The sequence below is a fragment of the Canis lupus genome, chromosome 29 (assembly GCF_048164855.1).
Source record: "Canis lupus baileyi chromosome 29, mCanLup2.hap1, whole genome shotgun sequence".
Lineage (NCBI taxonomy): Eukaryota > Metazoa > Chordata > Mammalia > Carnivora > Canidae > Canis > Canis lupus.
Window position 1 is genome coordinate 27,607,248 of NC_132866.1, and position 24,052 is coordinate 27,631,299.

A 24,052-nucleotide genomic window follows, 5' to 3' on the forward strand; every position below is an offset into this window, starting at 1 on the left:
CTGCATTTATCCTTAAGAGTAAAAGTAAATGAAACAAACCAAAAGGGGCCAGGGTAAATGCCACTGCCTCCAAGAAGCCACCTCCAGTCTTCGCACCCTCCTCTGAGACCCCTTCTGCCCCATCACCAGTGGTTCGTTTCTTTGCAGGGGGGCAAAGCCACTCATGCCAGGCTCCCTCCCACTGGGGCACATGACTCATTCTGCCCCTCGTTTCCCACTAGACTGACTTCTGAAGGATCCAGAACAGGGTCTTTGTCATTGTGCCCCCACTGCCCAGTATAGGGTGTAGCATTTAGTAGGTGCTAAATGCAAGTTTGTGGACTTGAAATGTGGACAATTGTGACTGATTCTGTGCGGTTATATGTATCTCTCTCCAGAACAAAGGGGGTGTATTTTTGACAAGGGTATATGTGGGTCCCTGTAACTTTGTGTGTGGTTTAGGGCCACATAGTTTATATTTTATTTCCGGGTATTTATGAATATCTCACTCTGACCACCAGGGCTTGCGGTGTCTCTGTGTCTATCTATTCCTGTCTCCGATCCTCCGTGGGTCTCCCTGAATTAGTACGTGTCTCCCTTTCACCACCAGGGGGCGGTGTGCTGCCCATAAAGGGTGGCTCCAAGTGTGCAGTTTACCAGTTTTTCTGCGTTGGTGGGGTGTGGCGGGTGGCGTGCGGGCAGTGCCAGGCAGAAGGGCCTCCACCTCCCACCCCCGGGTACTGACTGGAGAGGCTTTCTGTAGAGCCACCCTTTCCCCAAGGTCCCCATTCCAGCCACGAACAAAGCCTAATTGGTAGGTCTCTGAGGGCACCTCTGCTGGGCGGGCCAGGCCCGCAGCCCAGTGTTTGGCTCCCAGTCCTTCTTTCTGCTTGGGAGGTGGGGGCGGGGAGGAGAGTCCGCTCCCTGCGCATCCTTTTCCGGCACCAGCGCAGGCAGGAGCCAGACTTCTCAGGTTCCAGTGCCTCTTCACACTTCCTTATCCCAGTGGCCTAGGGCAAAGTCCTTCCAATTTGAGCCTCAGTTTCCTCATCTGTAAAACAAGAAAAATCAACGTCACCTCTCAGGGTTGCTGAACGCGAGACCATAGGTAAAAGGCTTACAAAAGTGCGGGTTCCAGAGCTGCTGCTGCTGCTGCTGCTGTTGTAGGTCTGGTACTACAATTGCAGGCTTCCTCCTCGTCACCAACTTCAGCCCATCCCGGGACAGCCCGGGGATGGGGAGGAGCTTTCCTAACTGTGGGGAACCCCACACATGCCCCAGCAGCACCCCCAGCTGTCTGACCTGGGGTGCCTCTCTCTGCAGTACGTGCATGAGGGCGGCGTGGAGGACCTGGTGAGGCCCCTGCTGGCCATTCTGGACAGGCCCGCGAAGCTGCTGCTCCTGAGGGACATCAGGTGGGGTGGAGGTTGTGGGGAACACTTGGGGGGGGACAGAAAAGGGACCTCTGATAACTCCCTGTATGTATTGTCACCTGGCCCTCCCACAGGAGTGTGGTGGCCTCCACGGACCTCGGCCGCTTTGATAGCATGGTGATGCCCGTGGAGCTGGAGGCTTTTGAGGCCCTCAAGGGCCAGGCAGGTCAGTGGCTGGGGGTGGGGATGGGAATAGGGTCTCCCAGTGGAGGGGGTGCAGAGATGACCTCCAGCTGTGTCTGTCAGGGAGCGCTCCCCACTCAGCCCACAGGGGCCCTGCCTCTGATGGGATCTCCTCTCCCAACAGTGCGGCCTCCTGCCTTGCGACCAGCCCGGCAGGACACACCACCCAAGCGTCACCTGGTCACACCTGTGCCTGGTCAGTCAGAGTCTGGGAGCCTGGGGAGGGGGCACACTGTAGGGGTCCTGGGGAGAATGGGCCTTCTGTCCCTGCCCCCCCCCACGTAGGGTGTTGTGGCCCTGGGTGAGGGACTCTGCCTGGGTTTGAGGGTACTAATACTTTAAAGCTTTCTATTGCAATATGTGTCTTAGAAAAACTATGACTTGCACACCAGACTGGTAATTTCTCACAGATTATTGCATAGACTAGATTTAAAAAGTGAGTGGGTTTAAAACCAATTATTAAGTAAATAATGGTACAGGTGGTGAGTAGATGCGATAAGCATGGCCCCAGTGGACAAGGGATTTCCTTCAGGGAACCAGACAATCTTCTGAAGCCACAAGATTGAAGAGCCTGAGCAAGTGCAAACTTGGGTTTCCTGGGCCCAAACCAATGAAGGCAAGGACTGGAGCCTGGCAAGGTGGTCTGGGCTGGTGAGGAGGGGCAGCCTGACCTTGGCCCTCTTCCCCCAGACAGTCGTGGAGGTTTCTACCTGCTGCCTGTGAACGGCTTCTCAGAGGAGGAAGAGGATGGGAAACTGAGGGAGCGGCTGGGGGGCCTCCAGCTCTCCCTGGGTGCCTCTGCTCCCCACCACGCTCATAAAGGGATACCCCCTCTCCAAGACGTGCCAGTAGATGCCTTCACCCCACACCGAAGCACCTGCACCCCCCGTCCCCAGCCACCCCCTGTCGCTCCCCGGCCCCCAAGGCCTAACTGGCTGCTGACAGAACCCCTGACCCCAGAGGACCCTCGGCAGAGCCAGGGCCAGGGCCAGGGCCCTGCCCAGAGCCGCAGCCGCAGCCACAGCCGCAGCCGCAGTCGTAGCCGGGGCCGGGGCAAGTCCCCAGGACGCAGGCACTCCCCATCCCCAGCACCTGTCCCCACCCCGAGCACAGCCAGTGGGCGCTACCACAAGCCTCGGAAGGCCAGGCCCCCTCTGCCACGACCTGTGGCAGGACAGGTGGCCAAGGCGGGAGGCCATCAAGGCCCTTCTGAGAACGTAACTGGCGGGACAGCCAGGAAGGTAGCCGAGAAGGCCCCTGGCGGGGAGCTGAGGACAGTCACACTGTCCAAGATGAAACAGTCCTTGGGTGAGTCCAGGTGGGATTGGGCCTGGTGGGTGGGACTCTTGGGTTTGGGTGAGTTTCCTGGGCTTGGGTTTGGGGCACAACTAGGGGGTCTGGGCTGAGGAAAAGATTTGGATATGGGGGTATATTTGGGAGGTTCTAGATTAGGAGGTGGGGGAACTAGAGGATTTTTGGAGTCGAAGACTGAGTAGTAACAGAATTTGGGGATTTGGGAGAAGTTGGGGCCTGGACTTGGTGTTGGGGTCCTGGGTTTCTTCAGGGAGCTTTGGCTTGAGGCGTGTGACTGCATGCTCATCCAGTGCTTCTCTCTCACTAGGCATCAGCATTTCTGGGGGCATTGAGTCCAAGGTGCAGCCCATGGTGAAGATAGAAAAGATCTTCCCTGGGGGGGCTGCCTTCCTCAGTGGGGCCCTGCAGGTGGGTGAAGAGCACCCAAGCCCACTCCTGAGGCCCAGAGCTGAATTCTGGCGGGGGTGGGGCTGGAACAAGCTCATCTTCCAGCCAGACAGGTTTAGACCAGGTCATGGGAGGAGGCTGGGGTGCAGAGGGGTCAGGCCTGCAAGATGAACAAGCCTATGGAGAAATCTGTCCCCTCACTCCAGCCTGGGCCTGAGGGTGGCTCATCCTGTTCCACCCCTAGCCCCAAAGGACAAAGGGCCATTGTCCATGCTTCACCCTGCCCCCAACAGCTCCAGGCACAAAAGTCCCATTGTCCATCCCCTCCACCCAGATGAAGAGGAGTGTCCTAACTGGTGGAGGTGAGAGGTTGGGTGGTGGGATGACTCGAGAACAGAGGGCTGTGATTTTCCCACCCCCATCCTAGGCTGGCTTCGAGCTTGTGGCAGTGGATGGAGAGAGCCTGGAGCAGGTGACCCACCAGCGAGCAGTAGATACCATCCGCCGAGCTTACCGTAACAAGGCTCGGGAGCCCATGGAGCTTGTAGTCAGGGTCCCTGGGACCAGCCCACTACCCTTATCCCCTGACTTGCCAGCCCTCACCGATCAGTGCCTTCCTGCTGACCATTCCCCTGCCCGCTGACCCCTCCCACTGCCTCCCAGAACCTTCCATTAATTGCTCTGCCCACCAACACCAAGATCCCTCCCACTGATGCCAGGCTCCTCTATCAAACTGCCAGCCCCATCCCTTCTTCAGCTCTCCAGACTCCTGATACTAACCCGACTCTCCCCATCCATGCTGTGACTCTTCCCACTGACTTCAGATCCTCTCACTGACTCCTTAGGATCCTCCTGCTATCTTCCAGACCTTACCTGCTAACCTCCTTGGGACTCAGGAACCTCTCACTGTTTCTTGACTTGCCTCTTCTCAAAGCTCCCCACTTTTTTCCGTCTCCAGCTATCACTGAGGCTCCGTCCTTTCCAGATAAACTTGATGTCAAGGACAAGGTGCTACTGGATAGCTTGTGTCACCTGCTCACTGCCCCCCACCTCCCAGGGCAGGGAGACGTTGGAAGAAAGCCAAGGTCTGGAGCCTGGGATTGGTGGACACTTTCTCATGTCCCCTATAGTGCCCCTAAGCACTGAGGGACATGGGCTCTCAGATAGGGCCTTGAGGGGTCACTGTATCCATCCCCCAGCCCCAAGCAGCGTTCTGTGCAAGGAACAGGATGGAAGTCTTTTCTAGTTTCTCAAACCCTGAGACAATTTCATGTCATGGTCCACTAGGACCTCACACTTTCTACTGGATTTATCCTTCCCCCATCACTCTTTATCTCCCCATGACCTCTATGAGGGATAAGGGAATATCCAGGGAATATGAGGAGTTAAGGATAGGGAAGGTCAAAGCAGTTCCCATAGTCTTTACCTAGCACACTCATCTTTTTTTAAAAACAAAAAAATTTTTTAATTTTTTTCCTTTGGGTTTGTACAAGAAATTTACAGTGTGGAAAAATATACAAGTGAAAATGAGGCCATAAACCTGGGTGTGGGGAGGGGCCACTTGGTCACAAACACAAATAAACAAGACAATTTTGAGTTCTTCCTTTGGTCTGACTACAGCCCCCTCACTCCAGGAGAGAGGCTGCAGAGCTGGAGCCTGGGGATCAGACCCCAGTCCCAGCCCTGTCCCCCGACACGGGCAGGGTGGGGGCAGGCACATCTGAAGCAGCTGGCGCAGTCTGGGTCTCTCTGGCTTTGGGGTAGGGAAGAGTGTGGAAATGAGGGAGATGAGGGAGCCCCCTCCTCTTCCCAGCCCCCTGGCATCCGGGGAGTAATGCTGTTGGCAGACTGGCAATGGCAGTAGAAGTGGGGGTGAAATGGGTCAAGTGAGTAGGAGCCTCAGCGTGACAGTGAAACGGGGACCTTCAAGGAGTTTGATCTCGCCCATCCGGGTCACAGGGCAGCTCCAAGTTCTTGGCAGAGGCCCAGAGGCCTGGAACCCAGGGGACAAGCAGCTCTGGGGCTCTCAGACTTTGGGGACCTCAGCAGACCTGAGGCTCCTGCCCCCACTCCCCTGCAGTAGACCTCCCTCAGATCTGGGAGGCCAAGGGCCCTAGATTTCCGTGGCGGTGATCTCCTCCAGGCAGATGCAGGGGGAAGGCTCGGCCAGGCCCAGGTCAGCAAGCTCCCGGGCCTCCAGCTCCAGGCTGAGCTGCTGTAGCTCCTGCTCCAGCTGCCGGTTGCGCCGGTACATCTGGATGTAGTTGTGCTGCAGCTGCTTCTGGTAGCGGATCACCTGCTCCTTCTCCGCCTGCCAGGCCAGCCGCTCCCCCTCGAAGCTGTCCCGCTGCTCCTCACCCCGCCGCCGCTCTCGCTGCAGCTCTGCCCGCAGCCGCTCCACCTGGGCCCGCAGGCTGCCCCCGACCCCAGCGGCAGCCCGCTGCACCTTGGCCTCATCGCTCTCTGCCAGGAGGAAGGGATCAGCGGTGGCAGGGGGCACGTGAGGTTCCCGGAGCCCGGCCGCCTCGGTGTCCAGCTGGCCGGCTTTCTCTCGGAGCCGCTCGGCCTCCTGGCGGTGCCGCTGCAGCTCCTGGGAACAGGCCTCCAGCTCCAGCTCCCGAGCCCGGGCCGCCTCCTGCAGGCCCCGAGCCCGGCCCTCGCTGACCCGTAGTGCAGCTCGGGCCTCTCGCAGTGCCACCCGCAGGGCCACCAGCTCGCTGCCCTTCTGCACCAGCTCTGCCTGGGATTCCTTCAGCTGCTGCTTCAGCAGGGAGATCTCACCTGACTTCTGGCACACCTAGGGATGGGAGGGGATCAGGAAGGATGGTGAGAAGGGTTCTCCTAGAGGGTCAGGCCCTGAGACCACAAAGGGTATTTGGGGAAAGGCTGTTTGATCATGATACCCATGACGTGGATGGAGACACTGAGACAAGCCTAGTGACATGCCCAAGGTTATATGGCTGATAAGTGGCTGAAGCAAAATACAGACCCAAAGCAGGTGATTTTAAACCATCACAGAGTACTGCAGAGCCCTGGGGACAGGCCAGTGGCAGGTTTTGCAGGACTGGGAGCAATTGAGGGCAGTGCCCACATTTCCCCTGAGACACACCACAGCGTTTTGGTTAAAAGTGCAGACATTGCAGCCACACAGCCTGGGTTCAAATCTCAGCTCTGCCACCGACTAGCTATAATGGTGGGCTCTAGCCTTTCTGGGCCCGGTTCCTCATCTCAAGAAATGGGGCTGTGAACAACAGCCACCACATAGGGCTGTTCTGAGGATCAAAGATCCACTCTAAGTAACAGCTAAAAAGTGCCCGGTGCCTAGCAGGCTCAACATTCTGACTTATTGGTCGGGGGGGTGGAGGGGTTGGCAGTGGATGGGAATGCCACCGGCTCCATGAACACTTGACTCGACCAGTGAGGAAACCTCAAATGGTGGCACAAGGAGATCCTTGCCCAGAAAGGAAGGTCTGAGGGGGACCTTCATCTCACCAAGGTGGATGAGGATGAGGAGGGCCTCTGGGAGTAGCAGGCTGAGGGTAGAGGAAGGCTGGACCCCTGTGCCCGGGGCTTATCCCAATTAGGCCCTGCTCCCTGCCCCTCCTGGCCTGGCCCACCTCCCACTTGGTCTCCTCGAGCCGAGGCCCAAGCTCCCGCTGCTCCCGCTCAAAGGTGGCACAGCGCCGCTCCAGCTGCTCCCGCTCCTGCAGCAGCTGCGCGAAGTCGTCCTGCAGCTGCCGCTTCTCCTGCTGCAGCTGGAACACCTGCAGCTGGAGCAGCTGTTGGGCCCGCTGTGCCCGCTGCGCCTGGGTGAAGCCGTCATCCCGCAGTGCCTCACGCTCCCGAGGCCAGGGCCGCTGCCGCTCCTCGTACGCCTGGGGACAGAAGGTGGACCTGGGTGCCTCGAGCGAGGCTCTCCCCTCCCCGCCGCCCATGGCTCCCTGGTCACCGACTGCTCTGGTGGCCTGTGGCTGGGTTCGGGGACGGGAGACTCCATTCAACCCTGAGGCTAATTACAGTAGGTCTAGTCACAACCACTGCTAGGATCCTAGAAACAACTTTAAGAGCAAGCACTTCTGTAGGAATTCCTAGGTGCCAGGCGTCATTCTAAGCACTTCAAAGCTTTTACCTTACTTAATCCTAAGAACCCTAGGAGGCCAGAAATCTCCCCATCTACAGCTGAGCAAAGCGAGGCTCGGTACTGTGAGGTGTCTTGCTCGAGTCTGAAAGATGGTACACGGTGGTGCTGGCTCAGACCCCTCACCGCCCTGCAGGTGAAGCCAGACAGCCGGGTCTGGGCCTGCCCACCTGCCCCCCCGCACCCCACAGCACACAGGGAGATGCTCCTTGGGCTCCCAGCTCCGGTGGATGTCCTGCCACGCCACCCCCGTCATCGCTGCTGACCACACCTGGCACACCGTCACCTCACTCTCGTCCAGACTGTCCCGCAGCTGCTGCAGCTCTGCCTCACGGTCGTGGAGCTTTCCTTCCAGGACACAGTGCAGCAGGGCCTCATCCGAAGGGGGGGGAGGGGGCGGAGGAGGGGGTGGGGAGCGCTCCCCACAGGAGCTGCTGTCAGGGGAGGCCCGGGCACCACTGCCCAAGAGCCCCCCAGCCATACGGCCTCCCAGGGAGCCTGTGCTCTTGCTGGAGGAAGATCGGCCACTGTCCGAGTGGGAGGGCCCAGTAGGGGCCCCTCGGGCTGGCCCGGGCAGTGCCCCCCGCCCAGGGCCATGGGAGGGCAGGTGCCCGCCTGGGGAGTGGGTGGCTGGCTCTGCACCCCCGGTGCTGTAGGTGGGCAGGCTGGACAGTGAGTTTCGGCCGGAGTCAGACAGTGTCCCCGACGGGCAGCCGCTGGCCCAGCCACTCAGTGCCAGGGGTTTGTCAGCAGCCGAGGAGGAGGAGGAAGAAGAGGACGAGGCAGGGCCCCCAAACAGCTGTGTTAGGCTGCCCTGGCTCCCAGACAGTCCGGCGGCCCGAGGACCCAGGAAGCTAGGTAGGGATGGTGCCCCTCGAGGTTTGGGTAGCACTGGCTTGAAGGCTGTTGGGCGGATCAGGATTTTCTCCATGTTCTGAAATGAGGTGCCATGTGACACTGGGGATGAGCTGCCCAATCTTTCAAAGCCCTTATCATATTCCCTGCCCTCCCATCTGGGGTCCCCAATCCCCACACATTAATAATAATTGCTACCACTGGCTGAGGGCCTCCTGATGTCCTTTATATCAAGCTATTTAAAAGGTTCGTCTCTAATCATTACAACACCCATACGAGCAAAATATATGTCCATATTACAAATGAACAAATGGAGGCTCAGAAAAGTTAAAGGCCTCGTTCAGCCAGACACATAGCTGTTGCACAGTTAAAGGAATCTGAGCAGCTAACATTTATTGAGCACATGTTGTACGACAGGCCCTAGGCTAAACACTGATATACATTATGTGATGGAATGTGCACGAAATCATAGGAAAGCTGCCCTGGTGCCTCCATATTACAGACACAGAAACTCTGGCTCAGAAAGGTTATGTGACTTCCTTGAGGTCATGCAGCTAGAATGAGGCAGAGGTCAGATTAAAAGCCAGGTCTGGTGGTCTGGTGAATCTGGAGCTCAAATTCTCTCCTCTGAATCGGCCCCCAAATTCCAGCTTCTTCAGGGGGGTCCTGATTCCACCCAGGCCCCAAAGGAAGGGCTGGTCCTCACCTTCTCCAGCTTTCCAGAGACAGGGATGAGCTTGGGCGGGGGGCCGCGGAGATGGGCATTGCGTGCCCGCTGTTCTCGGGCATCCTCGATGTCACTGCTTGGACTGGGCGGGGACTCTGTCCGGAAGTCTTCATTGATGTAGGTGAAGCTGGTGCTGGGCACGGCCTTCCTCGGGGGCACAGCTGGGCACAGCGGCTCCTGTGCCTCATAGCCACCCCGCAGCAGGCCATCCTGCTGGCGGAAGAAGGTGGGCCCAGGGGGGCCATGGTGGCGGGGAGGAGCTGGCCCCCCAGGGCAGGGCCGGCCTGAGATGAGGCTGCTCACGCTGCCCATGGCTGGAGCTTGTGGGGCAGTGGTGGCCTCAGGAGCGGGCTCCAGTGGCACTGGCAGAGTCTGCACAATGGCCATGGTGACAGAGGCTCAGGCCTGGCCAAGGGCCTCCAGGGGAACCTGTGAGCAGGGTAATGGTGTCAGAGTTCCCTCCCTATACAAGTCCCGAGTCCCTCTCCTGAGCCCTTGTCCCTGGTCAAACAGCCTCCTGACATCAGTACAAGCCTTGATGTCCCTCATGCTCCTCCCCCAAGCACTGGCAGGAAACTCCATTCTTTCTGGGATCCAGATCACTGCCCAACTCCAGTCTGGACAGGGCTAAAGACTGACCCTTCTGAGCAAGGACACCGAGGGGACGGGAGGCCTGGTGGTTATGCATGGCCCTTGGCAGCGGGGGCCCAGGCCCCAGCCCAAACTCACATCCCTCACAGAAGCCAGGACCCAAGTTTAGGAGGGAGATCTCTACCAGCTCCCAACACAGGTTCCTGGTCCCCTGGGACAGGTGGCCTCATTAGAGGGCAGCTGGGGCTGAGGCGACCTCAGGGACAGTCAGCAACTCAGACGGTAATTAGGGAATAAACACCCAGTCCAGGCAGTGCCAAGCCTCCCGCACCTGGGCCTCAGTTTCTCCCAGACGGAGAGGCGGCAGGGTGGAGCTGGCCAAGCAAGAAACCCAGAGCTTTTAGGGAGCCCACAGGTGCCCTCTGGGGTCTCCTGCCTTCCAGAGGTGGATGCAGGCTCCTGCTCGCTTCCATGACAACTCCTAGCCTCACCACACCCAATCGGTCTGGCCTAAAGGAGCCTGCACAGGCCTGCTGCCAACCTCTGGTTCTGCAAAACCATCCGGCTTTAGACATTCTTCAGAGTAACCCTGAGGGGATGAAGATGGAAGCCCCACCGTCACCTCTGGCAGCTGCTTTCAGATCTCACTTCCCTGGAGCCCAGGGAAGAGGGCCCCACCTCCCTGGGCTCTGCTCCTTCCTGGAAGGGGACAGCGAGTCTCCACCCGGAACTCCCTCCCCCGGTGCGAAGACCGGGATTCAGGCATCTGCTGAAGTCATCATGCAGAGCCGGGGCCAAGAAGTGGACATAGAATCGTGTAGGAATGGGAGTTTGTGTTTGTACTTATTTGTATGTGTGAGACTGCACAGGCGCATGGAAGTGAGGACTTTGAGTGTAAATGATTATGTATGAAAACATCAGGGATGAGTATGTGTGAGTATATGTGTGTTGGTACAGTTGTATCAGTATTCCTACTTTTCCTATATGTGCATTAATATGTAATAAAAGAGTATGTGTGTGCATCGAGATCCCTTAGGAAATATGTAAACACAATAATTGCATCGTAATGTGTGAATGTGTGGTGTATGAGCGCAACTGAGACTATCTTTGGATAGATGTGCTCAAATAGACATAGGTCTATATGTAAACTCACTTATCTCTTACATGAGCGTAGGAACAAGGAAGTGAGTGTGCACAAGTGTGTACAGAGGAGTGTGTGTGAACAGAGCATGTGTGAGAGTGGGTGGGAGCCTGGGTGGCAAGCAGGGCCAACTGGGTGAGCAGGAGCCTGGTTCTTGTCACTTACTGGAGTGCGGGGAAAGGAGAGACACATTATCTGACTCCTTTGCCTGTCCCCCTTTACTCTCACTTGGATTCCACCAGGCCCACCCTCCACCTCCCCACTCAAGTCAAAGGACCCTGAAACCAGGAAGGCGTCCAGACTGAGGGTTGAGGAGCTGGGGGGGTGGGAGCTGGGGGTGAACAGAGCCCACCCACCAAATGCCAGCCTTGAGCTAAGCAGATGGCACATCCCCTCTGCTGCCCTCTTCCACACCACTCCAGGGCATGGAGAAAGCTGGGGGGAAGGGGCTTCCTGGGGGCAGTGGAGGCTGGCACCTCTGCATTTGCCCACTTCAGTGAGCACCAAGAAAGTGAGAAGTAAGGGGAGGAGACAGACACTCAGAGAAAGACAGGGACCCAAAAGACCAGAGACAAAGGCTCAGAGAGGCCCTGGGGTCAGGCAGACAAGGAGGCAGGCTGACCCAGGGACTGGGTCCCTGAATCCCACGGAGCCAGGGGCCCCTAAACCCACAAGAGAGATAAATACTGGGCCCTGAGAGCCAGACACACAGGGAGCCAGAGCCAGGCCTCTGGAAAGGCAGGCCCAGCCGGCCAGGCTCCAAGAGCGGGAGCCTGAGAGAGAAGGAGGGGCAAGTGGAGGCTCCATTTTGAGAAATGCGCTGTGGCTCTGGGAAAGGGAACCCCTGGCCCTCCCCAGCACCCCCCGAGTGGTCACGGGGGCCCAGCACACACACGCACTCCCCCTTGGTGGGCCCGGGGGCAGCTGGGGGCAGCTGGGCGCTGGGTGCTGCTGGGGCCCGCGCAGGTCTGGCCAAGCTGAACTCCCACAGACCTGTTTTGGGGGGTGAAGAGTTGGGGAAAGTCTCCCCCACCAAACTCCAAGGACCAGTCAGGCGGGATCAAGTCCGGGATGACGAGTTCCCATTCCCCCAGGAAGCCGGGACCCCCAACGCCCCCTCCGGGCCTCCCCCCTCTCCCCGCTCCTCCGCCTCCCCACCGGCCCTCCGCCGCGCCGAAGTTGGGGGCGCCCCCGGGTCGCCTCCCAGCCCTGGCCCCCCCTCACCTCCGCCGCGCCGCTCCATGCTCGGCCCGGGCCGCCCCCAGCGCTCCACAGGCGCGCCGCCCGGCTCCGGCCCGCGCGCGGCCACTCGGAGGCGCCCGGCCCGGCCCGGCCCGGCCCCGCCTCCGCGGCGCCCCCGGCCCGACCGGCCCCCGTCCGGCCCGAGTGGGCGGCGCAGCGCGGGGGAGGGGTCCGAGGGGCGTCCCCGCCCCGGCGCGGACACGCGCAGCACCCCGCGTCACGCGGGGCCGCGCCGCGGGCCTCGGGACCCCCCACGCCCGGTGGGCTCGGGACTCGGCGGCGGCGGCGGGTCACCCTCCACCCCTACCCGGGCCCCGGGGCCAGCGGCAGCTGGTCATTGTTCCAGCACAAAGGGCCCGGCGCCACGGCGGCCGCCCTTCCCCCTCCGCTCCTCCGGTCGAAGCCTCCCCCGCAAGACACACTCCGGCTTCGGAGTCCCGAGCGGGGCGCGGAGGGCCGGCCCCCCCACCCGCCCCGGCCGCCGGGCCCCTGCTCCCCAGGGCCGGTCGCGGACCCGGGCTCGGGCCGTGCCTGCCCCACCCCCAGCGGTGGAGGGAGGCAGATTCGGATTTGCGGAGGCGGCGCCACCAGGCGGCGCGTTCGCAGGATACACCGCCACCCCAGCAACTTTGGGGGCCCCTACCGGACTGCCCAGCACTGTAGCCTGCCCCCCGCGAGCCCAGGCCTGCCTCGCGCGCGGCCGTCTGCTCCCCAACCTTCCCTGAGAATCATTTGCTAAGAGAGGTCACTGCTGGGAGAGAGGCAGCCCCTGGCCCCCTGACAATCACTGGGGTGAGGCGGTCCAAACCTACAGTCAGAACCTACACCAGTCCCACAGCTGACAACATCCCTCGGTCTTCTCAGGGTCACAGAGAGTCTCACCCTCTCGCAAACAACACAATCTTCCTAACACCCACACGACTTTTCCCACATTCGGTCCCACGCAGCCACAATCACAGTCTCCTCCATCACGTGATTCCAGGTTCCTTCCTTCCATAATCTTTCAGGCCAACTTACACACAGACACACTGGGTGTCACACACCTTGTGCACAATCTTTCACAAGGACTCAGAGTCCTTCCTACCGAGTCACAATCTTAAATGGGCTTCCTCTCCTAAACATCTTTAACACATTGGTGGTCTCATTCAGTCAGACAACTTACACATACCCATGGTGTTTCACGAGCATTTTTTACCACAAAGACTTTTTTCCCCCCTGAGGGGTCTCTGGTCAGGTCAGCTGATGCCCACACCCCCAGCCAAGGACAGCCTCCCACCCCCTACTTGCATCCCCACCCCCAAGGCCAAGGCCTGCCAGAGCTCCTCTGCCCCAGGAAGGAGCATCCCCCCCTTCCAGGCCACAGCCCTGGCCAGCTCTCAGCTCTATTTTTAGCTCTATGGAAAGGGTTGTTTTTCTTTCTTTTTCCCTGGAAAGGGAGGCATAGCCCAACCACCCTCAGGCTCACCCCAGACCCTGAGCCACATAAGAATAGACTGAGCCCCCCTCCCCAGTAGAGACCCCCTCCTCTGGCCTTGCCCTGATCCCAGCCTCTTGGGGCACCAGGAGCCTCCTCCCCTTTCTGGCAGCCAGCCCGGAAGCTCAGGCAGCAGCTGGGCTCAGCGTGTGTGTAGGGGTGGAGGGTGGGGCAGAGAGGGAGGCGAGGGCCGCTGCCCACTCCCTCATTCCCTGGGGGAGGGGGCTCATCCTCCCTTCTAGGGGAGGGGGATAGGCCCACTCCCGTACTTCGGGGACATTTACCTTTATGCATTCTCTGGGAAAGGAGGACTCCCACTCTCGCACGAGTGGGTTTTCGGCTCCTACAGTTGAAGGGAGGAGCTCCCAGTTCTGCAAGGAGGGGTGGTGGTAGGAAAGGGACCCACCGGCTCTCAGGCAGCTGCTCCCCAGACTGGAGGTATGGGGCCGGAGCTGCCGTATACTGCCACCCGAAATAGCGCCCTCCTCCGATACCTTCCGGGATGAGGGCCCCACGAACGTGTTCGTTCGGGTGAAGGAAGGCAAGGAGCCCAGGTAACCCCACCGAGCCCAAGAGTCTCCAGGCCTGCGCTACCCGGACTCCAGGGGGCGTTGTGCTCCCATTTCTGGGGGAAGGCTTAACATTTCTTGAGGCGGAGAATGGAATACGGCCCGACAGGAGACCTCGGAGACTCGCCCAGGGTTGGGGAGGGAGGTCCTCGCCCTGATGCGGGGGCGAGGGAAGCACAGCCCACTCGTCTGCGAAGCGATCACGTGCTCGGCGCCTGTTTACGTCTTAGTCTTCACCTGTGGGCGGCCAGGAAGCAGGAACCTCCGGAGGTGTCCCACCCGGCCCGCCCGCGTCGGCGGTCACCGGGCAGCCCTTTCTCCCACCCCTGCCAAGTACGGGACAGCAGAGCACCCTGTCAGCTGGGGCTCCGTGCGGGCCAGTGGCGCCGCTCCAGGGACTGCAAGGGTAACCCACTGGGCGCGTCCTCTCCTGAGTGCACGTGTGTCCTATGTGCGTGGGTCTCGGCGCGCGCGCGTGTGCACCCACTGGCGTGAGTTTCCGTGTCGGATCCCTGTTCAGGCTCCTCGCCTGCGGGCCCCCCGACCCCAGTGTGGGACCCTCTCCTCACTCCACCCCCTAGCTTCCCCAGACAGGGAAAGTTCGCTCCCGACCCGGCATGTGCGGGAGGCCGGAGTGCCCACACCTCCGCGGCCCCACCACTCACCCAGGCCACCTGCGCCGCCGCTGCCGCTGCCGCTGCCGCTCCCGCCCAGCTCCTGCCCGAGCGCCGGCACCTCTCCGCCGCAGATCTGCCGGCTCCCAGCCAGCTCCGGGCTCCGGACTCCCGGCGCCGGCCGGGCCCGGCCTGGTGGAACGGGGCGGGGCGGGGCGGCTGAGGCCGCGCCCCCGACCCAGGGAGGGGAGTGGTCTGCCCAGCACCCCCTCTACGGCGGACCCGGTACCCAGCCCAGCAGTAGCTCGGTGGTGGCCAGGTTGCCCCTCTGGCCTCCGACTTCACAGCTTTCTGGATTTGGTTTTCGACTTGGGGAAAGGGGCGAACAGCACGTGACCGGGAGCTAAACTACCTGGCCGGCCTAACCAAGTTGACGATAGGACTTTACTGCCACCTGCCCTACCCTGTAAGGAGCCAAACCGGGTCGGCTCTCAGCTCATTCCCCAGGAACAAGGAAAACCCCTAGGAAGCAGACAAAGAAGGCTCGGGTTTCACTAAAACAGACCCCGCCCCACCCTCTGGTCGGAATTGCCCTAGCAGAGCCAGCCCCTTCCCCCCTCCCCGCAGTAGGTGCCTACCCAGGTGAGCATACTTGCCAGTTCTGGCCCCCCACAGAGCATGGCCAGGCTTCCCTTACACTCATAAAGTTCCACCCACAGGCACAAACAGGAAGTTGCCCTGTATTGCAGGAAGGCACCTAGGGCTCCATCTGTGGCACCCGAGGCAGCCTGTGGGAAGGCACAGACTGTCATCTACAGGTATCTGAGCCTTACTTGCAGCAAGAGTATCTGCACAGGAGGAGTCCAGTGAATTTAATCTCTTCTCCAACTCACCTGCAGTAAAGAAGCGACTGGAAAGCTGAAAAAACGACACTAAATCTGAAGACACGGCTGAAGATCCAGCTGGACCCAGCTGGGCCAGGCCCTTCCTAAACTCTCAGGGTGATTAATATCCGATTGGAAAAAGAGCCCGGGTAATTTGCCTCAATCCACTCTGGTTGGGTACAGGGACAGTGGCTACCAGGGACCTTATTCCGGACCCAGGGATCCCCTACTGCTTTCTAGGCTCCAGGGACTTCTAGACATACTTTTGGCTAATCTTGATGTGAGTTTAAGACAGGTGTGCAATGGAATGTGTGTGTACGGGGTGGGGTTGGGGGAGTGTCAATTTCCCCTCTCCCATCATTCGGATTTGTGCTTTGTGTGTGTGTGTGTGGGGGGGGGGATGTCTGCTAGGAGGGTGGAGCAAGACAGGCAAGTGCGTATCTATCCTTCTATCCCCAATTCACAGAGACCTCACAAAAGTCCCCTAATGGAAATAGCTAAAGGATTTTCTGAGAACACACCAGGCCTTCCAGTAGACCAGAATCCTTAGAGGTAGGAATGACCTGGTGGTGTACATCTGGAAGGCATGGCTGACATTCAATGTTACAGACCCTGGATGAGGCATAGACCAGCCAGCGGCTGGGAATGATTACTGCAGGATTAGGAGGCCTGGCTCCAGCCAGTCTGGGAGAGACCCCCAAGAAGGGAGGCCCTGGAGGAACTACCCCCTCCCTCCACCCCAGGTTCTTCCCCCAGAGAACAGCTTTGTTCCAGGGTCTGTTTCAGGAGATAATTGTAGTCAGTCCTCACAACAGACCAGAGACCCCAGAGCCTTCTACAGGGCCCCAGAGGCAGCCCTCTTAGGTAGACCAGAGAATTCAAGGCAGTAGGAAACCTCCTCTGCCCATCCTTACAAAAGCCTTCTCCCCAGCCTCCTCACAACATTTTGCATTCTGACCATTCTTGCATGCAAATCTAAAGGGAAAATGGGACTTTAGGATATCAGAGTAAGTGAGATGGGAAAAGTGTCTCCCTTGGGACTATTTCTGAGTAGGTCTCTAACTTTACAATCTCCTTCAGTAGTTGTTAAAAATGAGGAATTCTGTACCTTTTCTGAGACCTCCAGAATTAAAAATGTCTGTGTGTGTGTTTATTGGGGGGAGAGTAGGCCCTAGGTTCTACATTTTTAGAGTCCCAGGAGTTCTGACACATACAAACATAAGAGAAACACTGAGTGTACAAGGATGAGGGAAGTGGGTGGGGAGCCAGATAAGAAGACACTGAGCATGATACCACACTGAGAGGTCAGTGAGTGGCTTCTATCACCTAGGGACAGCTGGTCAGGGAAGGAAGGCCTAGGCATGTGGCCCGGTGACCCACACCTTTCACATGGAGATCCTCAGGGAAGACAGGGATAAAGAGGCACCATCCTGTCATCCCTAAGCCAAGAAGACACGTAGAGGGATATGAGGGTCAAGGCCCTTTAATGCCCCTGCTTCCTTGTAGTACACAGTTCAAAGACTCCCAGTTCGAAGCAAGAGGAAAATCCAGTTATAGACTGGGGAGACACCTGGTGGACAAAGAGGAAAAAACACAGAAACAAAGGCAATGGAAAAAAATTTTTTTTCAGTAAAACTAGAAAAGGCTCTACAATCATTTGAGGCAGCATAACATGGAATCATTGTCCAGGTGGCAGGCACTCTGAGCTCACAGTTTTCTTTCATGGCTCTCTGGCCAGCTTCCACCTCTGGGGCCTTGATATTACAGGGCCAAGCACCTAGGATCCAATGGTGGCGAGTGCCACCTCGTGGCAGGGTCCAGAGTGGGCAGCAGAGGAGTCTGGTACCCACCGTGTCAGCCTTTGGCTCCAGAAACCTAGACTGGAGTTTTGGCAAGTCCTCTATTCCCTTCCAGGTTCAGAGGGCCTGAACTCAGTGCTTTGAACTCCATTTACTCATTCCCACCTCATGGCCTCTGTGTCTAATTTTCCCTCTGCTTGGATTGCTCTTTCTCCAGATGTTCCCATGGCTCAGTCCTAGTTCTTTAGACCCCAGCTCCAATGTCCTCTGCTGAGAGATACCTGTTTAGACCTTAATCTAAACTAGCCTGTAAGCATTATCGCATGACTTTTTTCTTCATAGTATATCTCACTGTCTAAAAAACACGTTTTGTGTTTATTACTCTTCTTGTCTCCTTTACCAGACTGCAGGTTCTAGGGAAGCAGGGTCCTCATCTGTCTTGTCAGCGCTGTAGTCCCAGTACAGGCACACAGAAGTTCTCTTGCTGAATTGAATTCTCTCAGTATGGAACTCTGCTCTAGGTTAGGCTCCTCTGACTGGAGAGCATCCTTAGCTTAGGACTGCAGGACAGAGATAGCCTTAGCAGAGGGCTAAGAAAGTCTGTGTCCCAGCCTATCCTGTCAGGCTCATTTCAGTGTTCAGCTCTGCACTGCTTTCACCTTGAGGGCTTGGAGACGTCTGGCTGATAGGGGTGGTGGGACTGACCCAAGCAAGTCTCAGAATTCTGGGGCACAGCCCCTTTTTTGCCAGAGGAGGGCTTCTTGGTCACAAGCCCGTTGTCATCCTTGACCTTCTTGAGCCGCGCCTTGCTCTTGGGTGGTATGGAGAAGGTAAGAGAGCTCTTGTTGAATTCAAGTGGAAAGACACCTACGTCTCCATCAAAGCGGTTCTTGGACACCTGCAGATACCGTTTCCCTGGACCAGTTACCAGCTTCCTGTCCTGTAGGATCAGAACATTGTCTGCTTCCTGGCTTGCCTGGGGAATGGGGGCAGGAGGAAGGAGCAGTGAGAAGACATGAAAAGCAGAAAGGAAGGCTGAAGGTCCAGGGAAGAATGGAAAAGCTCCTGGGACTACTGACCATGATGCTGGGGCCACTTGAGTCTTTCAGTTCCTTGACTACCTCACTGCTGCCCCAGATTTTGTACATGCTGTTCCCTCTGCTGGTAACACTTCTCCTCCACAGCTTACCACCCTCACTTAACCCCAGCTTATCATTCACGTCTCGGTCTAAATGTCACAGTTCATCAGGGACCATTCTTGATCCTCATAAAGAACCACCATCTTTCCACTTCTGCGTCACTCTCTTCCCTAGCTCCATGTTTGTTCCATTGTGGCACAGTTCGTGCTCCTCACCCTGTATTCCCTGTGCCCAGCCCAGGCCTATTGAGTGACAGGCCCTCAGCATATCCCTGGAAGTTCCAGGATTGGGCTGGTCCTGCTGCCCAGAAGGCCCTCCTGTTTATTCGATTATTTAACACTAACTGTCAGCCAAAACTCAACCCAACCTCTGTTGACACACCCTTTCCCCAACTGGGTGAGGAAGTCTCCTCAGATGTGCCAGGCTGACCCAGATGTCTTGTTTCCCAAATACCTTTGTTGCTCTTATATAGAGTTATAATCACTGTCTATTTTCCCCACGGGACAATGTGAACTCCTAAAGGGCAAGGAGGGCAAAGGACCAACTATTATCAGCCTTTATATTCCTAGTACATGTGTTTCTTATGTCATGGCCCCAGAGGCTTCTGTCTCCTGCCTCTTCCAGGTGGATAGTCAAGATGATTTAAGGCTGAATAAAGGCCATGCCTGGTCACACCTGCCCCCTCTACTCTCCAAAGCTTGAGCTCCTCTAAAGGCCACTTACTTTGGCTGAGCCAAAAATTGATGCTGTCTGCAGTTCCTTATCATCATCCTCTTTCCGGGGATGAATGACCAGTGTCACATGGCAGCTATTGTCTGTTGCAAACTTTCGAAAGGCCCCAACGATGTAGTCTTGAGCTGCAATCCTGTCCCAACCCCAACAAAGTAAAGACATTATCAGACACAGACAAAAGGACATGAACATACCCATACTGCTGATTCATTCACATCTCCCCACAAACCGCCACGACCCCACTCTACCCAAGGACTCACACTTAGGTCCCTATCTATACTTCCCACTGCCACAGCCCACACGTCTGAAGACAAAAATACACATGGGGTGGTGTGTGCCAGCACACGTGTCAGAAAACAAGAGAGTACAGTGTGTGCCTAGGGCCAGCTGCCTGAGAAGACATGTGTGTTCAAGTGGGTTCCAGTGAGACAAGAGAATATCACCTGTCTGTGGACAACTGCTCATGCCCCATCATGAACTGCAGATTGTCGATGACCACATGGCAGATGTCATAAACGTATACTGCATGTTGCATTGTGTCTATTACCGTCCTGGGAAGAGGAAGAGGCAATGAATTCAAGAGTCAATCACAAGCAGTCTCCCACCAGAGAAGCCAGCATTCCTGAAAATTCTGCTGGAGATTTGTTCTTCTGCCCTCCCATTCTTTGAAAACCCTAGGCCTCGGAAATCTCACCTGATGCTCTGCTGCCCATGGAAAGTCATGAAATAGAGAGGCAGGTCTTCAAAGCGGTCGGCCCACTCGTCGTATTTGTCCAACTGCTCTTCTAGCCGCCCCACAGCGAACTGTGTCAGCATGACTCGGGCTAGTCTCACGTTGCTGATCTCAAAGCTACCCCACAGTGTGTTTACCCCCTGGGTACACAAATCCAGGGCATACTCACTGATGAATGTCGTCTTTCCACTGCCTGTTGGCCCTGCAGGGGGGTTGAACACAGACCTGGGTGAGGGAGGAAAGTTCTACCCTTAAAACCAAGACCGGAGCAAGGGCTTCAAAGTAGGGAGAAACATCCTCTTTAACATTTACCATGGCCAATCCTACTTGCTTCTGTCACCAGATCCTTTGCCTCTTACCCCAAGTAGTGATTTCCCAAGGGCTCACCCGTGAAGACTGTCAGCTCGCCCTTCCGATGTCCCTTCAAGAGACGATTGAGGTCTGGGAAGCGGTTCCAGCGGATGCCAGCTGCCTGCTCCACATTTGACAGTTCCCCTAGCACCTCCTCCCGAAGCTGCCGGAAAGACACGATAGACTTGTGCCAGGCAGGCAGGGCAGTCCGCAGAATACGAGAAAGATTCAAACCTCGGTTCAGGGCCTCCAGGGGACGGGGCTGCTGGTCCCCAGGCCGCACCAAGGAGCATCGCTTGGGATTCAGTTTTCGGGCAAACAACTTGGCAGCTTCCCAGGACCGAAGGTCATCTCCCAGCCAGAGCACGATACGTCGAAACTGTTCGAGGTAAGGGAGCAAGGCAGGGGGTAAGCAGGCTATTCCTCGGGGCAGGGCCAGGGTGGGCAGCCCTGTGGCTTGGTTTAAGGCCAAGCTGTCCAGCTCACGACTCGTCAATACCACCTCAACATCTCGCCGACTGATCAGTGGTAATCCAAACAGATTGTAGTAGACACCAGGCCGGGGAATGGTGGTTTCCTTATACTGCACTCCGTCTCCCTGGCCTTCAGCACCTAGTAGCTTCAGGCCTCGTAATCCCAAACCTCCAGGGGAGAGCCAAGGGAAGACAAGGCTGCGAGCAGACCACAAATACCGCACATTGAAACGCCTGAGCGTGTCATCAGTCACTTTGGTAAGGCCAAACATCACACGAGCCAGCTGGCCCTCCACCGGCTCAGGCAGCTCCCAGAGAGGTACGGCTCGGTCCCAGATCCTCCGGACCTCCTCACTGTCCTCGGCTTCTGGGGCCTCACCGAGCAGGATCCCTTCTCTCGCCCCATCCCCTCGCCCCTCCACGCTGGCCTGGAAGTCTTCCCAGCTCCCCTCTGCTAGGCTGGTCATGCAGAGAAAGCGGCCTGTGGTCTTGTCAATGAAAAGGCTGAAGGAAGCAGTAGCACCACTCTGGTCCTTGAGCTCCAAGGCCTTCACAAAGGGGCTCGGTGCCCGCAGGCAGCTGTGGCCATCCTGGAAGGGGATCCCATGTGCCCGCAAATATTGGCGGATTTCAGTTGCAGTTACGGGCAACACTGGTACCTCCAAGGCTGGGAGAGCCTCCTTCCTGTAACGCCTGCGAGGAGGGCCTGGGGCCAAGCTTCTGGGCAGGCCCCTCCGACCCATCCACTCCGCACGCAGGGGGAGCAGCATACGGAGGGGGTACCCGCCTCGAAGGAGTACCCACATTCCTAGTGAAATCGAGGAAATCACTGTTTGTAATGCCTTCAGTCCCTGGTTCGGGTGCCTTTACTAGCTCAGACTCTAGGGATCCTCTGCACAGCACTCTACAGAGCCCACTCGAGGTAACTTCTTTCTTGCAACTTCTCCCTCATAAATATCTCTTCGAACCCTCTTCAGGCCCTCTGCATTGCTACTTCACATCTACGCTCATCTACAGGAGCCTTTCGTGTCCGGTGCCCTGTACAGCCGTCGCCTCACCTCTACGACCCTCCACACTGCCCCCTCCGCTGTGCTTTCTCTAGATCATCTCTTTACCACTCCGGCTCCGCCAGGAGATCTCTTCGCCGTCCCCATCTCTACTGCCGCCTGCGTCGTTCCGGGCTCCAATGCGCCAGAACCCAAGCGGAGGCCCTCCTCGCCGCTCCTTCCCTCAAAGGGGTCCCACCACGACTAGAGCGCCACCGGGCGGCTCACTTCGCCCCCGCGACCGTGTCCTCCCTCGGCGCTACTGCCAGAACGCATGCTGCTCGCAACCTTGACCGCGTCTCACTACCCTCCTCTCGCCACTCTAGCCCACAACGTGGGTCACTGGCGCGCCTCCCGCGGTGACCGCGGAAGCAAAACTGCTGCGCGCGGGTGTTCCCGGAACCGGAAGCTTGGGCCTTTGTCCCGCCCCCGCCTCTCCAAGCTCGACTGGGCTGCCGGAGCGCCGTGGCTATGACGGCGCGCGGGACCCCGAGCCGCTTCCTGGCCAGTGTCCTCTACAACGGGCTGGGCCGGTACGTGCAGCAGTTGCAGCGTCTCAGCTTTAACCTCAGCCGCGATGCGCCCTCGTCCCGCGGTGCCCGGTGAGCCAGGCGAACGGCGCGGGGTGCTCCCCGGGCAGAGGTCGCCCAGGGTCGGGTCTCTGTGCTTATTCTTCTCGGCTTCTTCAGGGAGTTCGTGGAACGGGAGGTGGCCGACTTCGCGCGACGGAACCCGGGGGTCGTAATATACGTGAACTCGAGGCCGTGCTGTGTGCCCAGAGTAGTGGCCGAATACCGTGAGTGGGGCGGGACGGGGGTTGGAGGGCGGCATGGGGGCGGGGTCGAGGGGAGACTCGGCCGGCTCGCTTCTCTCTGCTCTGACTCCTGATCCATCCGCTTTCTCTCCCCGACCCCGTCCCTTTGTCCAGTTAATGGGGCAGTGCGCGAGGAGAGCATCCACTGCAAGTCAGTCGAGGAGATTGCGACGCTGGTGCAGAAGCTGGCGAACCAGTCGGGCCTGGATGTGATCCGCATCCGCAAGCCCTTCCACACTGACAGTCCTAGCATCCAGGGCCAGTGGCACCCCTTCACCAACAAACCGACAATGTTGGGTGGGCTACGCCCGCGAGAAGTCCAGGATGCTGCGCTAGCCCAGGCGCAAGTGCCGTAAAGAGTTGCCCCACCAACTACAATCTCGGGCTCTGGACTCTTACCTCAGTGGAAGTGGTTCTTCCTCTTTCAGAGGAATTCCAAGCCCACGCAGGCAGATGGAGCCCCCCAAAAGAGACACTGACGCCAAAGCTTTTGCTTGGGATAAAGAGCTCTTCATTGCTCAGGAGGAGGGGCAGTGACTTTGTTAGTCTCCTAATTCTTCCCTGTTTGACATCCCTGAAATCTGACCATTCAAGGATATTGCAGGCATTTATTTCTGAAATCCAGATTGATAAGAGTGATCTCAAATCCTGGTGAGGGGTTTCAAGGTTGGCTTCAGAAGAGTCCCCAATGCCCTCTTTCTACAACCATTGAGCTAGAGAGCTAGCTAGCCCCTTATACTGTGCTGTGAACCTGGCATTAGGATAACCATTTTATAGCTGTCTGAGTGTTTAGATTAGAAAAGTAAGGTTAATAAACTTGCCCAAGGTTACACTTGAGGTCTTCAAAAATATGTGTAGATTTTAAATATAACCCCACTTTTCATTTTCCTAAAATCAGAAATGGAACATACGACCCTTCAGGATGGTTAGTACCAAAGGCCACGTGATTAATCTAGTACTGACCCTTGGAGAGTGATTCTCAGGCCAGATCCCTGGTAATAAGCTTGCCCTGATCCCAACTACTCTCCAAGGCCCCTCTGCAGAAATGAATTCATGTTGTCTCTTGATAGGTGAGGGGAGGTACTGAAAGCTTCTTGGAGGTGAGCAAGAGAACTGATAAACAGGGAGCATCTTTTAGACTTAGCTAAAACAGAGGAGTGGAATGGTAAGGAAAAGAGCCAGGAGGTAAAAACCTAGAAAGCTTTGTATGAATTCTTAAACGGTTATAATTTGTCATGCTCTTACCATCCTGATCAGTGAATAATGAGAGCCTTGTAAAGACCTATATACCTGCCTGGAGCAGCCAAATGGAAGCTGAGGATCCCAGTTTTCTCTGCAAATGGTTTTATGGGGAGCAGAACCAACCCTGCAGCACTGTTTCCATAGGCTCAGAAGCCTAGTGATCAGGAAGGCCAGTCTAGACCAAGCGGAACA

General features: G+C 57.5%; 4 protein-coding genes across 27 annotated transcripts in view; 2 read left to right on the top strand and 2 right to left on the bottom strand.

The window, feature by feature from the left end:
- PDZD7 (PDZ domain containing 7) overlaps nt 1–4,899 on the top strand; it is an 18,638-nt gene extending 13,739 nt beyond the window's left edge. For 4 of the 15 annotated variants that reach the window (XM_072805637.1, XM_072805638.1, XM_072805641.1 and 1 more), the window contains 7 exons: nt 1,303–1,394; nt 1,487–1,578; nt 1,720–1,791; nt 2,286–2,903; nt 3,217–3,317; nt 3,724–3,768; nt 4,255–4,899. In XM_072805637.1, coding sequence (XP_072661738.1) covers nt 1,303–1,394; nt 1,487–1,578; nt 1,720–1,791; nt 2,286–2,903; nt 3,217–3,317; nt 3,724–3,768; nt 4,255–4,542 — 1,308 coding nt within the window. In that variant the 3' untranslated portion in view covers nt 4,543–4,899. Of the gene's footprint in view, nt 1–1,302; nt 1,396–1,486; nt 1,580–1,719; nt 1,792–2,127; nt 2,266–2,285; nt 2,904–3,216; nt 3,318–3,723; nt 3,769–4,254 lie in introns of those variants that run through there. The other 11 variants (XR_012020706.1, XR_012020708.1, XR_012020709.1 and 8 more) reach the window with 8 other exon arrangements.
- LZTS2 (leucine zipper tumor suppressor 2) lies at nt 4,737–14,858 on the bottom strand. Of its 6 annotated transcripts, XM_072805658.1 has the most exons (7): nt 14,699–14,856; nt 13,959–14,270; nt 13,749–13,835; nt 8,996–9,445; nt 7,706–8,368; nt 6,914–7,171; nt 4,737–6,093 (listed from the first exon to the last, which is right to left on the bottom strand). In XM_072805658.1, exons 4-7 carry the CDS (start codon nt 9,401–9,403, stop codon nt 5,410–5,412), a joined length of 2,013 nt encoding a protein of 670 aa, XP_072661759.1. In that variant the 5' UTR covers nt 9,404–9,445; nt 13,749–13,835; nt 13,959–14,270; nt 14,699–14,856; the 3' UTR covers nt 4,737–5,409. The 6 variants fall into 6 exon arrangements, with proteins under 6 accessions (XP_072661759.1, XP_072661761.1, XP_072661757.1 ...); XM_072805660.1 differs by having other exon boundaries at nt 7,721–8,368; nt 13,749–14,270; XM_072805656.1 differs by having other exon boundaries at nt 13,749–14,270.
- A 2,277-nt stretch (nt 14,859–17,135) lies between these two features.
- Nucleotides 17,136–24,033, bottom strand: TWNK (twinkle mtDNA helicase). 5 transcript variants are annotated; one of them, XM_072805654.1, is made up of 6 exons: nt 23,913–24,033; nt 20,322–20,664; nt 19,896–20,159; nt 19,645–19,752; nt 19,193–19,334; nt 17,136–18,306 (listed from the first exon to the last, which is right to left on the bottom strand). In XM_072805654.1, exons 2-6 carry the CDS (start codon nt 20,576–20,578, stop codon nt 17,986–17,988), a joined length of 1,092 nt encoding a protein of 363 aa, XP_072661755.1. In that variant the 5' UTR covers nt 20,579–20,664; nt 23,913–24,033; the 3' UTR covers nt 17,136–17,985. The 5 variants fall into 5 exon arrangements, with proteins under 5 accessions (XP_072661755.1, XP_072661754.1, XP_072661753.1 ...); XM_072805653.1 differs by lacking the exon at nt 23,913–24,033 and having other exon boundaries at nt 19,896–20,005; nt 20,104–20,159; nt 20,322–21,695; XM_072805652.1 differs by lacking the exon at nt 23,913–24,033 and having other exon boundaries at nt 19,896–20,136; nt 20,322–21,695.
- On the top strand, nt 22,177–23,467 carry MRPL43 (mitochondrial ribosomal protein L43). Its single transcript, XM_072805663.1, has 3 exons — nt 22,177–22,406; nt 22,494–22,600; nt 22,733–23,467. The coding sequence occupies exons 1-3, from the start codon at nt 22,276–22,278 to the stop codon at nt 22,972–22,974; spliced, it is 480 nt and encodes a 159-aa protein (XP_072661764.1). The 5' UTR covers nt 22,177–22,275; the 3' UTR covers nt 22,975–23,467.
- Nucleotides 24,034–24,052: the final 19 nt, after the last annotated feature.

Coding starts and splice junctions, on each gene's coding strand:
- LZTS2 (XM_072805659.1), bottom strand. CDS start 9,403: ATGGCCATTGTGCAGACTCTGCCAGTGCCACTGGAGCCCGCTCCTGAG. Junction 8,369..8,995: donor TCTCTGGAAAGCTGGAGAAG/GTGAGGACCAGC, acceptor ACCTCATTTCAG/AACATGGAGAAAATCCTGAT. Junction 7,172..7,705: donor GTGAGGTGACGGTGTGCCAG/GTGTGGTCAGCA, acceptor TTCTGTCCCCAG/GCGTACGAGGAGCGGCAGCG.
- TWNK (XM_072805651.1), bottom strand. CDS start 21,564: ATGTGGGTACTCCTTCGAGGCGGGTACCCCCTCCGTATGCTGCTCCCC. Junction 19,753..19,895: donor CATGGGCAGCAGAGCATCAG/GTGAGATTTCCG, acceptor TCCTCTTCCCAG/GACGGTAATAGACACAATGC. Junction 19,335..19,644: donor GAGCAGTTGTCCACAGACAG/GTGATATTCTCT, acceptor GGGTTGGGACAG/GATTGCAGCTCAAGACTACA.
- MRPL43 (XM_072805663.1), top strand. CDS start 22,276: ATGACGGCGCGCGGGACCCCGAGCCGCTTCCTGGCCAGTGTCCTCTAC. Junction 22,407..22,493: donor CCCTCGTCCCGCGGTGCCCG/GTGAGCCAGGCG, acceptor CGGCTTCTTCAG/GGAGTTCGTGGAACGGGAGG. Junction 22,601..22,732: donor CAGAGTAGTGGCCGAATACC/GTGAGTGGGGCG, acceptor CCCTTTGTCCAG/TTAATGGGGCAGTGCGCGAG.